This window comes from Anabrus simplex, chromosome 1 (assembly GCF_040414725.1).
Source record: "Anabrus simplex isolate iqAnaSimp1 chromosome 1, ASM4041472v1, whole genome shotgun sequence".
In the NCBI taxonomy this organism is placed as follows: Eukaryota; Metazoa; Arthropoda; class Insecta; order Orthoptera; family Tettigoniidae; genus Anabrus; species Anabrus simplex.
Genome location: NC_090265.1, coordinates 1,305,210,447 through 1,305,229,518, shown reverse-complemented (window position 1 = coordinate 1,305,229,518; position 19,072 = coordinate 1,305,210,447). Strand labels below are relative to the sequence as shown.

The window sequence follows — 19,072 nt, the reverse complement described above, 5'->3', positions numbered from 1 at the left end:
AATAATTAAGAGGGGAATTCCTCAAGGCAGTATTATCGGACCTTTATGTTTTCTTATATATATCAATGATATGAGTAAAGGAGTGGAATCGGAGGTAATTCTTTTTGCGGATGATGTTATTCTCTATAGAGTGATAAATAAGTTACAAGATTGTGAGCAACTGCAACGTGACCTCAAAAATGTTGTGAGATGGACAGCAGGCAATGGTATGTTGATAAATGGGGTTAAAAGTCAGGTTGTGAGGTTCACAAATAGGAAAAGCCCTCTCAGTTTTAATTACTGCGTTGATGGGGTGAAAGTTTCTTTTGGGGATCATTGTAAGTATCTAGGTGTTAATATAAGGAAAGATCTTCATTGGGGTAATCACATAAATGGGATTATAAATAAAAAGTACAGTTCTCTGCACATGGTTATGGGGGTGTTTAGGGATTGCAGTAAGGATGTAAAGGAGAGGGCATATGAGTCTCTGGTAAGACCCCAACTAGAGTATGGTTCCAGTGTATGGGACCCTCACCAGGATTACCTGATTCAAGAACTGGAAAAAAATCCGAAGAAAAGCAGCTAGATTTGTTCTGGGGGATTTCCCACAAAAGAGTAGTATTACAAAAATGTTGCAAAGTTTGGGTTGGGAAGAATTGAGAGAAAGAAGAAGAGCTGCTCGACTAAGTGGTGTTATAATCTATCAGCTTCATTGTCCGTTAACGTTTTAAATTAATCACTGCTGCTGTTCTTTCTCTGCATGGACTCTGTGACTGTATACATATAGAACCCTTAATCATGGTCTCTGCTTTATACTGATGATGGTATGCTGGCTTGTGACTCCCTGTACAGACTTGAAAAACTTTTCAGTCAGTAGAAAGAAGGGGTGGATGTATTCAGACTGCAGCTTAACCTATCAAGGACTGTATATCTGGAATGTGGCACTCAGACAGATGGTACAGTTCTGACCAATGAAATTCTTCTTGCAAAGTCCTGCAAGTTCAGATATCATGGCCTGTAAACAGATGCTGGCATGCTCCAGGATGTTCAGGCTTGAGTAAAGGCTTCCTGGCTTAAATGGCAGCAGGTTACAGGTGTCCTTTGCAACAGGAAGATATCTGTGCATCTGAAATCAAAGACACACCACATGATTGTCTGCCCAGTAACTCTCTCTATGGAGTGGAGTTTTGGCCTTCAGTTGCAAGACACAAGCAAATGCTTCATGCCGTAGAAATGAAGACACTAAGATGATAACTGGGAGTCCCGCAACTTGATCACATCAGGAATGAAACCACCCTGGTCTTTTTCAAAGCCGGTCCAATACACAACAAGATGTGAGAGACAAGGCTTCGCTGGTAAGGGCACCTGGCCAGAGCTAATGTAACATCCATTGTGCAGCAAGCTCTCCCACTTAACCCTGATGGATGGAGACCAAGAGGAAGGCCAAGAAAATTCTCAATGGATTGTGTAGTGAAGATGTGTGGTATGTGGGCACATAACCTGCTAATACCATCGACTGGATGAAGTGAAAGGCCTAATGTAGACATATGCGAACCCTGCATCTCAACGGTAAAATGCCAAGGAAGAAGAATATTGGACTAGATCCTGCTCCTCATGATAGATAGGTTGGTTTACTTTCATCATAAAGACATGTATGTACACATGCAGATTTTATTTTCAGCTCACGATGTCAAGAAATATTTTACAACAGTGAATATGATGTAGCTTTTATTAGAATGAATTACTTATTAATTAGAACTTTGAAATGATATGGATGGTCGTTTTCATAAATAATTCAATAAGGGCTGGTGTTGTAATAGAGGTTTAAACTGTTGGTTCAGTTTAAACTTGGTGTATCTGTCAGTTGCATATTGTAAAACTTAATCCTCAGTTTAACTAGAGATTAATTTTACTGCCACTCATCTGCCATTTAAACTGAAGGTTAAGAATACATAACATCGGGCGAGTTGGCCATGCGGTTAGGGGCGCGCAGCTGAGAGCTTGCATCCGGGAGATAGTCAGCAGCCCTGAAGATGGTTTTCTGTGGTTTCCCATTTTCACACCAGGCAAATGCTGGGGCTGTACCTTAATTAAGGCCATGGCTGCTTCCTTCCCACTCCTAGCCCTTTTGTATCCTATCATTGCCATAAGACCTATATGTTGGTGCAACGTAAAGCCATTAGCAAAGAAAAAAATTACATAACAGTAAAACATGACACTACAAATGGATCTCAAATATTTTTGAGGTCTTTGAAGAAATACTTTGCAATGATAAAGAAGTGTTTCAAATTATTGAATAACCACGACCACCAGAAATGTTGTGATCAGGGGCATGCCACTTTCATATATGGAATTAAACTGATTTTTCAAACAGGCTTAGACTAATACGTAGGTGCTTTGAAAAGTTCTCGGAATGTACTAGAATTAAGTATCTTACCTCGGTGGAACTGCTTTTATTTTTCAACATAGTCTCCCTGTAGATTAATGCATTTGGTCCAGTGATGTTCCAATGCCTTGATCCCATCTCGAAAATGAGATTCCTCCAGGCCTGCAAAATACCTCTCCAATTCGGCTGTCAGTTCTTCCCTTGTAGAAAATCTCCATCCACTGGGGAAAATTTTCAGCTTGGGGAATAGATGAAAGTCTGATGGTGCCAAATCAGATGAATAAGGTGGATGTGGCAACAATTCGTACCCCAGTTCATGAAGTATTGCCATGGCAATAACACTTGTGTGTGGCAGAGCATTGTCCTGATGAAAGATGACCGTTTTCCTTGCCAAACCAGGCCTTGTTTCATGTATCTTTTCTTGTAGTTGGTCTAGGAGGTTTGCATAGTATTGCCATGTAATTGTTTGGCCAGTAGGAAGATAATCTATCAGCAGAATACCTTGTGCATCCCAGAAAACTGAGGCCATGACCTTTCCGGCCGAACGCACTGCCTTTGCTTTCTTTGGTGGTGGTGAATCAGCATGTTTCCACTGCTTTGATTGCTGTTTTGTCTCTGGGGTATAGTGGACCCAAGTTTCATCTGTAGTCACAAACCGGCACAAAAAATCTTGTTGGTTGCACTGAAAATGGGCCAGACTTTGTTCGGACATTTCCAATGTGGTGCATTTATTGTCCAATGTCAAGAGCTGCGGCACCCATCTTGCGGATAATTTTTTCATACCCAATTCTTCGATTAAGATATAATATAGCCATTCTGGAGAAATTCCTACAGTTTCAGCAATCTCCCACACTTTCAGTCGACGATCCTCCATACCATTATATGCACTTTTGCGATAAATTCTGGGGTCGTAACACATATTGGCCGTCCACTATTCGGATCATTATCCAAGCTCTCCCGACCAAAATTAAATTCGCTGGTCCACTTGCAACAGTTGAAAATGAAGGAGCAGAGTCCCCCAGTGTGTTCTGAAAGTCGGCATGAATTTCCTTTGCTTTCATACCTTACTTTACAAAGTATTTAATCACTGCTCGAATCTCGGTTTTTTCCATTGTCACAAATCACTACGCGGGAACAACAACAAAGAGTCGTCACTACCACACTCCTGCAGCTAGAGCACTGATGCGCCATGTGTTCACTCACAAAGCATGTGTGATTATTGCGCGGGGACCTCGTTGCTCTAGCACTGACATCTAGCGGTGATTCCGAGAACTTTTCAAACCGTCCTCATGAAACAGACTGCCATAACACTATTTCAGCAAATCGCAGCTAGAATAAATTATGCAACAAAAAGGTAAAAATGTAAAAAAAATGTTTTTGAACTGTTAATGACAAAAGTGTACATTTTAGAAAACAAAGTAACTTCCTTCAATTTCTGAAATCATGCTGTATAACATCTCAATCAGCTAGTAATAACATTGCCTCTAGTATTATGCTTGTTAAATTTGGAGATTTTGGAGGAATTCCTAAGGCCACTATTTCACAGACTACATTGCATGTGACAGATGTGGTAGGTTCTCTTGCTCCACAGTACATAAAATTAGCAACAGAGGAAACTGGCATGTCAGTAAGTAATAGTTTCACAGAATTGTCAAGTTTCCTAGAACAATTGGTGCCAGTGACTGTACCAACATCAGAAAGCAGTCTCCTAGAGCAAAATTCTGCGAAGCAATACAGAAAAATAGGTAGGAGTTATTTTCATTAAATGTGCTGGCTGTGGCTAATGCAAATCAAAAAATCAAGAATATTGCAGCAAGATGGCCAGGATGGAACATAATGCCACTACATGAAATATGTTGAAAGCCTCTTTGGAGTCTGGAAATGTTTATTCCCCGTTTTGTCTCTAGGTATAAGACAAAAATTGAAAACAGCTCAGGTGGTTACTGCAGTTTTGCATATCTTTGCAAGAGACATGAATAAACCTCAGCCAGGCTTGGATCATGTGGATGGCGACAGACTAGAAGGTATAATGGAAAGGGTGCTAGGGACTGAAGTAAACAGAGGTGGAGAATTTGTTATGCAAATGCTCATTCAAGAATACTTTTCAAATTTATTGTAAGGCTTGCATTTTATTAAACTACAGAGTTTTCAGTGAACAAAAGAGGAATGCACTCTTATTGCAAAATAACACTTTAAATTCCAATGTTAGCTTTCAAGATTTTCAAATTGCTAGTTCCCAACAATAATAATTACTAAATTAATGTCGTAATCGTCCACCTTTTTCAATACTATGATATGCAATATTACTGAATTACATTACTAAACTAGGGATTAGTTTCGGCTTTGGCTGGCCATCGTCAGCCTTAATGTAATACATCTAATACACAATTGACATAAAAACTAATGTACAAACACACAATTAACATTAAAATCTGGGATGAACTATGTGTAAAATTTGAAAAATAAATTATGCTCTAAATTCTTAGCATCTGGAGTATGCTCATCATCCAAACTCTTTCTTGTATTAATATTCATAGAATTGTTAGTTCCATCATTGATAATCATTACAATTTCAATTGCAAAATGGGAACTGGTAAATGTTGATTCTGTAGTCAGATAATCAATTTTTTGGCTTTATGTTACACTGACACAGATAGGTCTTATGGTGACAATGGGGTAGGAAAAGCCTAGGAGTGGGAAGGATGCTGCTGTGGCCTTAATTAATGTACAGCCCCAGCATTTGCCTGGTGTGAAATTGGTAAACCACAGAAAACCATCTTCAGGGCTGCCGATAGTGGAGTTCGAACCCACTATCTCCCGGATGTAAGCTCACAGCTACGCGTCCCTGACCACACAGCCAACTCGTCTGGTAGTCAGATCATCAATCACCAAATCTACTTGAGTGGTGTTAGCAGTATGCAAGCCACTGGACGCCACTGTAAATAACCACCAGCTGACGCAGAACTGCTAGATGGTGTTTCCACATCGACCAACATAAATAAAATGAAATACTCCCGTAGTGCTTGTTAAAACCATGCTGAAATGCTGTTGGACATTGTCAGGATGGCACATGAAGATATGGTTAAAACTGACACATTCTTATGTGGCTGGTATAAATTTGCAATTCATTGCGGTGTCCATGAAGTTAACCTGAATAGTCAAATGGCATAGGTTATATGAGTCTTACCTCTCGTTGCGGCATGTGGTGTGTGGCGTATTGTTGTGTGCCTCATACTAACGGTTGTGAGATTCAAAGGAAAAGGAAGGGGCGAGACAAGGGGTGAGAGGCGGGGCGAGGGGATGGAGCAAGAGGAAGGATCAGGGAAAGGAGAGGGGTTGGAGGGGAAGGGGGAATTAAGGCAGGGCTGAAGGATATGGGAAAAGAGATAGCTGGTGAGAAAAGGTGCTGTGAATATTATGAAAATCCGAATTATGACTTGGTTTGACATTTCTAAAGATGGGAATTAGAAGGTCAAATAGGATATTTGGCTTTTTAATTAATTCATATACAGATATTTATTTAGTGTATGATGAACTGAATATTTACATTACATACACAGGTAGACAAAGTAAAGATATACTTTTCTCAAGTTTGCAATCGTAGTGCTAAATCAAGGTGTGAAAGCAAATGAAGAGCTTCACCTATCGTGCTGTTCATGTCTTCTATCATGCCTCTGAATGCCTTTTATTTACAGATATGAATGAGAATGAATACTTACTAATGCTATGGATTATCAAAGGAGGAAAAATGTAAAGGAGAGATGATAATAATAATAATCAGATGATGAAAACCACTCATAGTAAAAAGTTGTTGAGTACAGAAAGCAAACTTATAGTTGTTAAACCAGAGGGGCTATATGCATCAGAAACTTTGACTATGAGCAGACAGGAACAAGTTGTTCAATTAGCAAAAAAGGGAATGAAGGATATTACCTAAGATTCTGGGTAACAGGTGGGTTGATAGGCAGGTGCATTTGAGGTCAAGTGATGAACAAACAAGATCAGAACTGATGACATTATCAATTAAAAATAGAAGATTTCTGTTCTATTGGCATGTCTTCAGTATGACTAATGACCAACTAAGAAAAACTGGAATTTCAGAAAATCAAAAGACATAGTTAAGGTGGTTCTCAAGAATGTGGGAAAGATCTGAAACAGAGCAGTTTCCCTGAAAACAAAATCAGCAACAGGGCTGAATTTAGACAAATAATCAAAAGCTCTGCCTTTTTAAGTTGAATCAGAGTCTGGAATCAGAGTCTAGAAGACTTGGACCTCCTTTGGGTGAAGAGCATAAGAAGGCACTAATAGATGGTCTCAAGAGATACTGGCAGGATGTCAAGGCCGGCAACCGAACAAGATCTAAATGCTGAGAATGAGATTGGTTGTTAATACATAGTTCATAGCGGCTCATTTTCAATGTAAAAAATAAATAATTAGGGTACAGTATTCAAAATAATGTAGCGTAGATGGTTCAGTTAAATGATGTGATACCGGTAGTCAGTGGCAACGTAAGTGGGGGAGAGGCATGTGTTTACCGGGTTTAACCGCACCCCTAACCCTGAACATTTGCACTTCTGTTTATTTATTGAACATAAAACTATACATAATAAATATCATTAACTGAATCCCTTTGTTAATTCTCACATTCAGAGTAATACATGTGACCAGAAAGAATAAAAGCCTAGTAATGATAGTATATACCAATAATAATTTTGGACTTTGCATTGTGAATCCCCATGTTTATTTACTATATAGTTTATACAGAGTCTCTCATATAAACTCATACCGAATGCACGGTGTTTGTACTCTGTGCTACTGCACTATGACAGCTGCTTCATCCAAACTTATATCGCTTGCGGCCACCCTGGTTTAAACGTGTATACAATCTTGCATGAAATCTTACCTTATAAAAGATGCTGGAATGGTCTTCCTTCCTTGTTATACAGGCATTGTATATGGTAACCAGATTCTGACTGACACATGTGAGTTCTGCCACTGTAATGTTTCTGATTTAATTCATAATGTTTTCTTTCAGTTTCTCCAATATGTGAGGATTTGTTCGATATACTTTTTCTTTTAGTTTACCGCACAAGTAAAAATCACACACTGTTAGATTTGGAGAGCAAGTGGGAAATAGGCGAACACAGATCACTCTGTCTGCAAACACTTCTGAGATTGTAAGAAGGGAATCTTCTTCTGTATGAGCAGGGGCTGAATCTTGTTGAAACCACCCATGCATTTTTTCTTCTTCCGTTAACTGATGAAGAATGGCGTCAAAATGTGATCTTGGTACCTCTCTGCATTTACTATTGTCTCAAAAAAAATATGCCTAATTATTTGTCTTGTGCAAACAGCACACCAAACACCAATCTTCCTGTCATATTGAAGGACTTAATAAACACCACTAGGATTTTCTGCACACCAATACAAGAATAATGACTGTTCACACGACCTTTAAGATGAAACCAGAATTTTTACATACGAAAATATGGTGTTGCAATGATAACTTTCTCACCATGTTAACAGCTGAAATTCAGACTGGCAACTGATGCTTGCCAGGTTGATCACGTGGAGGTTGCTTGCAAGGTCAAGAACAATGCACATGCCTCCCATACTGCAGCTGCCATAGCTCGGAGTACAAATACCATGCGTTCAGTCTAGGTTTATGTGAGAGATCCTGTACGTGCTAATTTTATCAAGTATTGGAACTTGTTGTAAACAGCTGTATTGATCACAATAATAGGCTAAAGTAAAATTAAGCAATATGTAAGAAATCTTCATAGAGTGTGAATTTAATGTGGTGTTGCCTTCATCATCCTGAGTGAATTTCATACCTCCATTAATTCACTTTACAAATGAAATTGAATATGTCCTTCTATTCAATATATACACATCTCCATCATTAGATGGAACAATAATAGTCAAACATGTTTCAACTCGTTTGAGCCATCTTCAGTGGAAAAAAGGGTTAAAGGTTTTTACATAATTGATGCTAAAAATGTGTTAAAACATAATGAAGAAAAGAATGAAAACAAATGAGACATGACAGAAACAAACAATAGGTGATTATGGCGAGGTTGTGGACCTCTTAGTCTAAAATTTATTGTGTGTTATAATTAAAAGACAGGACGAAATCACTGTGCTAAAATTTCAAAATGACAGTCTTGTCTCTGCTGAGTCACCATCACAAATAGTTAAGAGGAGAGCGAAAAACTTGAGGGAAAAAAATCCTTTGTAAAGTGGAAACAGTCAATACGGAATGATTCTAATATCTTGTAATCCATTAATTCAAACAGTTTATTTTTAATATACTGTGTTCATTGACATGTTTCAGACCTAGTAGTTCATAGTAGTAAACATAATTAATTGTAATACCAGTAAATTCCATTTGAATAACAAGTCTTAAATACGAACCTCTTACCCCTCCTGTGACGAAATTCTATGTACGCTACTCCAGTTAGGAGAATAAAAGATTGTTAAAAAATGTACAATCTAGAAAAGGCTACTAGAGCTACTTTTCTACAGTGTCTTCTGCTACTTGTTCATTTCATGATTTTGCCTTCTATAAAGATGTGTGGATGTGCTGTGTACATCACAAGAAATGCATGCATCCTTTCACTGAAGTGAATGGACATTATTCATTAAGTTAATGAGCAAAATTTGTGTTTGCTTTACCAGTAAAGAGAGTTATTGGAAGAGAAATATCTTCACAACAATAATGAAAAAATGTCAAATATTAATTCTCAGCCCAGAGTTAGTGCCAAGCAATTCTATGAGCCCCTATACTTAAAAGCTTACCTTGGTGGCTGGCAGTTTCATTACAGTGAAAAATAGGCTGTTAAGACATGGTTTACACTACAGATGGCATCAGTGTTTGTTCCCTACCCTATTCATTACATATATTGAACTACACTCAGGTTTACACAAATAAAAATTAATGTTCGGTAAGTACTCTTATTGAGATCATGAAAGTTTCTTGTATATATGCATTTTCCATCAAATGAATGCAAAAACTGACATTCATTTAATGTCTTTTTGTATGCCAGTCTGTTTGTATGTATGTTGGTGAAACATGTTGAAAGTGTCTGAATACCATTCAAGGAAATTTTGTATTAAAACCAATTAATATCTCACTTAAAATAGGCTGTAAGTAATGGAAATCAATCAATCAATCAGTCAATCAATCACTACTGATCTGCATTTAGAGCAATCGCCCAGGTGGCAGATTCCCTATCTGTTGTTTTCCTAGCCTTTTCTTAAATGATTGCAAAAAAATTGGAAATTTATTGAACATCTCCCTTGGTAAGTTATTCCAATCCCTAACTCCCCTTCCTATAAACAAATATTTGCCCCAATTTGTCCTCTTGAATTCCAACTTTATCTTCATATTGTGATCTTTCCTACTTTTAAAAACGCCACTCAAACTTATTCATCTACTGATGTCCTCCCATGCCATCTCTCCACTGACAGCTCGGAACATACCACTTACAGAGAGTTACAACATTGAAAATCTTCCACCTTTTTGATACTTTTTATTTGCCTTTTAGCAAATTTTTATTTGTAAACAGTACATGTTTCGTTCTCACTTGGGAACATCTTCAGCTGTTATTAAAGCTTAGGTGAAATGCTAAGTTTTTAAACACGTTATTTGCTAGTACACTGATTCTCTTAAAAACTACTAGAATACCAATGAAATTAAATGATATTAGAACAATGTGGGGTTAATGTGTTAATGAAATGAGACTGGATGATTACATAATTGGTCAGCTTAAAAACTATATCTATTCATTGGAATAGTTGTTAAAAATTTTTCTTTGTTACATTAAAAATGTCTGTTTGTCTTACGGTTAAAAGGTTTTAAAAATGATTGACTTCATGACACTCTTCAAATTGTTGTTGAATGTTTTTTTCTCTTTCATTCCTTCCAGGTAAGCTGTTATTTATTATGAGCCTGAAGACAAACAGACACTTTTAATGTAACAAAGAAAAATTTTGTAGCTATGATCTTCTTTGTATCGCTGTGGGCTAGAATGATAGACATTCCAATAAGGCAGTGTCTTGTCAGCAAGAAACTTGTGGTAAAGCTGGTCCTGCTTGAAGGGCATGTTTGGAATTTAGGGATTTGATATGCAACTTCCGACTGGTCCGTGTTGCATCACAACAGTTTCATGTGGTACTAACTTTGTGTTCAACACATCTTTCAGGTCTCGACGCCTGGCGAGGATGTAATTCATCTATGGTGCCTTTTTTCATACTGCATTTCTAACCTCATCACTCCAAAGCCATAAATTTTTGTCAGTTATTCTCCATCGTGGCTTTGTTGCCCCAAGAACAGTGCATGCAGTATCTTGAGCAACTTCCTTCAGTTTGTTCCAGTTTTATTCGACTTTTGTAATCAGTGGCAGTGTTATTCCTACAATAACCTCAACCTCTTTCTCCTCTAAGTGCTACCCCTGATTCTTGCTGGTCTTCCTCAAAGGACATGTTCGGAATTTAGAGTTTGTTGTATAACTTGTTGTATAACTTACAGATGACTGGTCAGTGTTGCGTCACAACAGTTTCACATGGCGCAACCTTTGTGTCCAACCTGTCTTTCAGGTCTCAACACCTGACGAGGATATAATTGATCTTTGGTGCAGTTGTGCTGCTGCAGTATGTAATTAAATGCGAATCATGGTTTTTGAACTAGGTGTTTGTCATGAACAGGATACAGGCTTCTGCATCATCAAGGATTTATTGGCTATCAGCATTCTTTTCCCAGAAACCATGTCCATGGTGGCTTGCATGGTCTTCCTTTCTGTGACTGGCATGTCTGCAAGATGTACGTGCTGAAAAAGTGTTTCTTCCATCTGAAGTGTATATAACCTTTATTAGACAAACTTTGCTGATACAACAATATCAATGCCACTGGTTGTTACATGGTTACCATTGTATATAAGTTTGTACCCACATCCGATGTCATACGACTTTTTCAATCAAACATGTTCTTTGCACTGCACAAGCATCAATCTGTCTCTTTTCAAGAGTCTTTGACAGATCATTGTACTGCCTAGACATAGTGCTGTCATTGAGTGAAGCAAGATGGGTTGTATTGGCTAGCTTATTTAGCCATTGCTGCCCATGTAATTGGAACCCTTGCATGCTTCTCATGTTGACCAGGCTTTGCCAATGCTCATCGTTTACAGGGACATCCTTGGTACTAAATCTGAAAGACATCATTCCATAAGATCGTAACTGTGCATTTTCATGACCAGCTTGTCACATAGCCTGTCGCCAAGCATTTTAGAGCTGCTGCCGCTATCTCCCCAGGTGTTCAGGGCTAAGGGCATGCATTTCCTCCTACCTCAAATCAGTGTGGTTTTACCGACAGTATTCGTTTGGCTGATTGCAGTTGTTTCCCACTGGGTGATGGGTTTGCCACATTCCAACTTAATAATAATAATAATAATAATAATAATAATAATAATAACAACAACTCATAATTTGCTTTATGTGATCCTTTATGGGTCGAAACAAACTAAATAAATAAATAAATAAATAAATAAATAATAACAAGAAGAAGTAGATGAAGAATTATAAGTATGATTTAATAGAATCTGATGATGTTCTTTCATCAGCAAAACATATTCTGTTTTTTAAATACAGTATATCTTTTTCATGTATAATCTGTTGTTCAGGTATTTTCATATTTACTAAATCCTGCATTCATTTTGACATACTGAAATACTTCACAAAAACAGACTCATGATAACGCTGAAAAATAAGTGTTAAGTGCTAAACTTGTTTTAACTACGTCAGTGTGTAGCCTATTTCTTTCATAGCTTCAAAATGAATTCATGAGCGGAAGCACACACTCTCAAGCGAAGCATTAGTCCTGGGGAATTGGAGAACATATTCAGCCACAGTAAAAAAAGCATACACTCTATATTGCTCTCTATAAATGTTCCAAAAATTGGTACCCACTTCTTTTCTACGGTCAAATGATAATTTTCATCTGAAGAAATTTTAATAGGCATGTGGATAAAGGAGTTATCTTTCATAACACCTATTGCATGAAGTAAAAACTGGCACATATTGTCAATTTTGATGACATTTGTAAGTCCTGAAAAGCTCTTTCAGACTCTGGGATAAATAACTGTATTACAATACTGTCCTGTAAAATCCAAGACGTATATCAACCATACATACCTTACTTGATTCAGGAGTCATTAAAAATTTACTCCTAAAAGAAAATTATATTTTTCTACTTTTCAGTACACTGTTAAAGACTTTACACTATTAATAAATAATGAAAATATTTTTTTATAACACCAGAACATGTTTGGTTCCTGTTGGACCATCATAGCTGGTCAACAAATAAATTAAAAAGATATATTCTATTACATTACTATAAAAATATTATACATAAAAGAGATGGTGTGTTGTGAAAAATAAATGTGCATTAACACTTTCAACACTACCATATTTTAACATGGATCCTGGCAGTGAACTGGGTCTTTTTCCTGAATTTTAATACATGATTACACAACAGTGAAACATAGTACATACCTTATTTTTGTATCATTTGATGGTGTCAGCCATCCAAAATGAAAACATTGATCAGAAAATATACATCGAATGTAATTTAATTATACTAGTCTTATAAAAACACAAAAATGTGTACAGGAAAAAGAGAACTTTTACATTTAAGTTATACTAATAAGCCTGTTCAAACAATAAAAATGAATCATTTACTGTGACTACTTTAGCCACAAATTAACAAAATTACATTTGAAATACAAAACTGATCTATTTAGGATAGTTTGTTTTGGTATACAGGTAGTAGCCTTGAAAACATTGGGCATCCGTATCCTGTATGGTCATAGTGTTTAAAGTGTTAAAATATAGCGTGATGATTTTTAAAAGTTCACTTGTTGTAAGTCCAACTTTTCACTCTTTGCACTACCATCTAATTTCTTTTCATGGTATCGGTGAATCATCTGCCTGCGTCTCTTTGTGTAAGCAAAAAATAAGCCCAAGTTTCTGGAGAGGTGAAGTATTTCTATCATTTGTATTTGGAGTAAAATAGTGTAGTTAAAAACTTGCATTCAAAAGTGATGTAACAAATAAAAATCTTGCCGAACTATCACTTCATACATGATCTTGTTTGTAAGCAGAGCCTTTATCACTGTCACACCCACTTCTTGTGAAAAAATATCCAAGATATCACTATCATTGAGCCGGCATGAGGACATGTTTGTACAGTAATGCAGTTGACAGTGTGACAGATTTGGTGCGCTCAGCACCCGACACATCGAATGTTTCAGTTGAGGGCATGGCAAGGAGAAACTGCCCTTTTTATCATCTCAGTTTGAACTTCCCGATAACTGTTGCATTCTAGTGGACACTAGATAAACTACTACCCCCAAGCAAGTGATAGTAACCGTGTGGGATATGTGCAGTTCTTTATAAACACGTGCAAAAATCACACCCGTTTGGCATATGGGTGCCGTCCACAACTAGGAAAGTGGTTCACTCATATCCTGTATGGTCATAGTGTTTAAAATGTTAAAATATAGTATGATGATTTAAGAAAGTTCACTTGTTGTAAGTCTTAATGCAAAATACACACTGCATTATTACAAAATGTTATTACAAATTATAGTGCGACAATTTCAAAATCCACTTGTGAGCCTTAATGCTAAATATACACTGTGTTGTTACATATGTAAAAATGAACTCGTCTTGTTACATTATTATTATCATGCTAAAAGAAATTGTTATTGTTCTCTTGGTGAAATTGACCTATATGAGAGTTAATTACACCGGCCTGTGAAGATTATCCGGCAGAAGTAATTGTATGTGATATACATTGTATAAATTTATTGTCCTTATGTAAAAAATAATACCAGTTGTTTCATATCATGTACAGATTTGTCACAAGTCCGTCTCATGTTTATGCTAATGGAACTTCGTTGTTTTAAATGAGGTTTGGATTGGTTGTATGGAATGCAGGTATGGACATGTCTGAGAGAAAATATTGTATGTGCTCTGTTTTGGAGGGGAGTTGGTGATCACACAGGAACACTGGAAGAACAATTAGAACAGCTGCAGTTTGTGCATGTGCATGCGCAATGTCAGACAGGGTCAAAATGCCAAGATCACATTTCTCAATAGTCTGAGAGGAGAATCTGAGAACATGTCTCACACCTTTGTCTGCAAGTTACAACATGCACTTGAAGTCGATTGAGTGAATAAGTGAATTAGTTTGTGTTAAAATAGCAAGTGGCGGTGATGTTCAGAGGAAAAATGTGTGAACAATCCCAACTCTTTCTGTTATATATGTGGCCAGTATACAATTAAAGGCCAGAAGTGAAATATTATGCCATTTATAAAAAGTGCGTACTTGGCATATTTTAACATGAAGTTAGGTGATCAGGACAAGAATTTTGCACCCCATATTGTGTGTAAAACATGTGTAGAAAATCTGCGGCAATGGTACAATTGGTTGTTGCCATCAATGCCATTCGGAATCCCAATGGCTTGGCGGGAACAAAGAAATTATTTTGACAAATGTATTTTTGTGTATATAAAGTGTCCCGGTTCAATACGAAAAACAAAAAGCACATTGTGTATCCCTGCCTTTCATCTGCCATAACCCCCGTATCACATGGACCCGATATTCCTGCCCTAAAACCACCAATACAGTTACCAGACAGTGTGACTTTATCATCTTCAAGTGCAGAGGTTGGTGATGATGATGATAACTTTGTACCAGATGTTGAGGATAAAACTCCACGTCTTTATAATCAGTATGACTTAAATGATTTGATGCGTGACCTAGGCCTCACTAAAGACAAGAGTGAACTTTTAGGATCAAGATTAAAAGAGAAATTTTTTACTTCCTGGGACAAATTCATATTGTTACAGAAATTGGGAGGAAGAATTCCAGTAGTTGTTTGTTCACGAAGACAAACTTGTGTTTTGCTGTGATATCCCTGGCTTGATTCGTTGTCTTGGAACTATTTACGAAGCAAGGGACTGGCATCTATTTATTGATACCAGTAAAAGAAGTCTCAAAGCTGTTCTTCTGAACAATGGAAATAAACTTGCTTCAGTGCCAGTCGCCCATTCAACATCTCTCCGTGAAAACCATTACAATTTATCTATGGTTTTGCAGAAACTGAACTACAATGAACACAGATGTTTACTGTGCTGTGATTTAAAAGTGTGCCTTATCATATTAGGGCAGCAAGGAGGATATACAAAGTTCCCATGTTTTCTGTGTGAGTGGGACTCTTGGGACAGGGATCGTCACTGGTTAGTGTCTAAGTGGCCCAAGAGGAAACAATTCATGTCTGGAGAAAAAAGCATTGCAAATCGTCCATTAATTGATCCTCAAAGTGTGTTATTGTCCCCTTTACATATTGAATTGGGAATTATGAAGCAGTACATGAAGAGTTTGGATAGAGTCAGTCCCTGCTTTCAATATCTCTGTCAGAAATTTCGAGGACTGTCGGATGCCAAAATTAAGGAAGGTGTTTTTGACGGCCTCCAAATTCAGAAGCTTATGAAGGATCCGACATTCAGTATGAAATACAGCTTCAGGCATGGGAATCATTCAAGGATGTTTGTAGCAAATTCCTGGGTAATGTTAAAGATGTCGACTACCAACAGATTGTGGAAACCATGCTGTACAACTTCCAGAAATTGGTTTGCTGCATGAGCTTAAAATTACATTTCCTGCACAGTCATCTGGATTATTTTCCTGCTAATTTAAAAGCATTCAGTGAGGAACCTGGCGAGCGGTTCCATCAGGATCTAAAAGAAATGAAACAAAGGTATCAGGGACAATGGGACATCTCCATGATGTCAGATTACTGTTGGTATCTAGTGCGAGATAACATTACTGAGGAACGCAAACACAAATCAACACAGTGTTCATTCACATCAAAGTGCAACAAACAGTAGTGTTCTTGTAGTGAGATTCATACATTCTAGCAATGAACATGTTACTTTTTTGTATATTCATTGCAGTTTGATCATATTCCATTAAAATTCCATATATTCTCTATTATGCTGTTTTCTATTGAAATTACAACAATATGTCAAATTTGGATTTCAAATAGCAAAAAAACTATGCACGATAGGCCAAAACGGTTTACATATTTGAAATTAGCACACCTAAATTAGGGTAAATCGCCTCTTCAATCTTTTGCCAGAGAGAATTTTCTTTTTTCGCAGGCCAGTGTTTTGGGAACTCCTCCTGTTTCATATGTGGTGGATTCTTATTTAACACAGGTCAGAGCTTATATGGTAGTGTCTTCTTCTTCTACCACTTTTTCCACATCTGTGGGTCACGGGTGCAAACTGTATCGCACATGTGGATATGGGCCCTGTTTTACGTCCGGATGTCCTTCCTGACGCAACACTATATGAATGGGGAGACTGTTGTGTTTTTTCTGTAGTGGTTGGTAGCGTAGTGCATTGTCTGAATATGAAGATGAAAGTGTTGGGAAAAACACAAACACCCAGTCCCTGAGTCAGAAGAATTAATCACACGCGATTAAAACCCCAACCTGGCCGGGAATCAAACCTGGGACCGTCTGAACCAAAGGCCTCAATGCTAACCATTCAGCCAGTGAGTCAGACATACGGTAGAGTGTGTAATACAGAAAATCACTCATTCAGATTGACTCATTTTTATTGTTAGTAGCAGTCTAAAAAGAAAGAAAAATGCTTCTAAATGAATGCGAAAACAGGGGGTGAACTATCATTAGTACTCGCGTACTCGCTCACTAGCCTTTGATCCATCTAAGCGGGCTCCATCCTATATGCATTATCACGCCGTGTTGACGCTAGACTGATCGCTTCTGGGCAGTGAGGGCTGTCTGCTGTTGTTGAGGGGAGTCTGTAGAGGATGGGAATGAAGGGGAGTGGAAGACAGTAGGTATGAGGCAAAGGAGGAGCATTTTTTTCCTTTCTTAATGAAGGTTCTTTTATTAACCACCTAATCAATACAATATTTGTAACCAAGACTAGGACTAGTTTCAGCCGATAAGAACGGTTATCTTCAGCTATTCTTAGTAAGATAGAATGTCTAAAAGATTGAATAGAAAGTTAATGAGGACCATAACCTTAAAACTATGACAAATTCATTCATCTTTCGACCCTGATGAGTTTGTTTCTGCTTTGCAGCTTCATCAGAAGGGCGGGCATTCTGCACACCACTACATCACTGCAGATAGTTTCATTGAACATGTTTCTTATATCTAAAGAACCGTGGGCTCAAAACAGCAGATGCAGAGAACAAAAATAAAATTAACACCATGCCGATGATTCACAAATTTTCACCAGAAATGACACATAGAAGGGCTGTAGAGATTTCAGACAAATTGAGAAAATTATAAAGAGAATGAATGAAAAGTACTGGACAGATCACAAGAACCAAACAGTACAACCTTAAAAGAGAAAGTTAACATGGAATGACTCAAGTGGTCCAGTGTGGCCAATAAAGATGATGATGATGATATAAAGAACAGGGGTTCCATCTTACTCACCTCCCGTTCTATGTTCTGACAGTACATCTCCTACCCTCACCCTGTACTCTAAACATGATCATATGTTATTTCAATCTTACTGATTGTTTTAGATTGTAACCGCTCTCCTTCATCTACGACTTTTGAATGAGCCTACTTGCATCCAGGTACATGCATGTATTCTCCAGACACCTAAGTCTGCCCTAATATTATTATCATAAATGCTTTGAAATACATCCTGTTTTGTGTATGATGTAGGTAAGAGTAAGGGAGTTGTAACTACCATTTTCCCTTTTAACTCATTTTCTTTATATACTGCATCCATAACAACTTCTCTTCATCCTTATGAAATGTCAACATTACTTAGTCAGTACTAAAAGTATTGATTATAAGATTTTCTATCCCATTTTCTTCATTTGATCCTACTGAACTAATCAACTTCAACAACTTTTTTCATAACACTCTATTTCCTCTTTGAAAATCTTTGTTTAAACCTATGTTCTTTACCCTCAAATATACTCTCATGCCATTAATTACAGATGACATGGTATGAGGAATATTAAATCACTATACAGTTTCTGAAACTGCATGTCCCATCTGTGTGACACCTACTTAACTCACTTGTATAATTTACAGGATTGTGAGCGACTGCAAAAAGATCTTGACACAGTTGTGAGATGGACAGCAGGCACTGGTATGACGGTTAATGAGGTGAAAAGTCAGGTTGTAAGTTTCACAAAGAGGAGAAGTCCTCTGAGTTTTAATTACTGTGTTGATGGGTTGTCAGTAATTCATGGGGATCTCTGAAAGTACCTTGGTATTAATATAAGGAAAGATTCTCATTGGGGTAATGACATACACGGGATTGTGATTAAGGGTTATAGACCTTTTCATATAGTTATGAGGGTATTTAGGGGTTGTAAGGATGTAAAGGGGGCTGCATATATAAGTCACTGGTAAGACCCCCTTTAGAGTATGATTCTAATGTATGGGACCCTCAGCAGGATTGCTTGATATGAGAACTGGAAAAACTCCCAAGGAAAGTAGCATGATTTGTTTTGGATAATTTTCAACTTCAACAAAAGAGTAGTGTTACAAAAATGTTGCAAACTTTGGGCTGGAAAGCCTTGGAAGTAAGGAAATGGGCTGCTTGACCAAGGGGAATGTTTCGAGCTGTCAGTGTTGAGAT

The 19,072-nt window shown here is 37.5% G+C and overlaps 1 protein-coding gene across 1 annotated transcript in view; it reads left to right on the top strand.

Moving 5' to 3' along the window:
- para (paralytic) overlaps positions 1-19,072 on the top strand; it is a 947,817-nt gene that overhangs the window by 664,480 nt on the left and 264,265 nt on the right. The window contains exon 22 of the mRNA XM_067137715.2: positions 12,680-12,684. Within this exon, the coding sequence (XP_066993816.2) occupies positions 12,680-12,684 (5 nt within the window). The remainder of the gene's footprint in view (positions 1-12,679; positions 12,685-19,072) is intronic.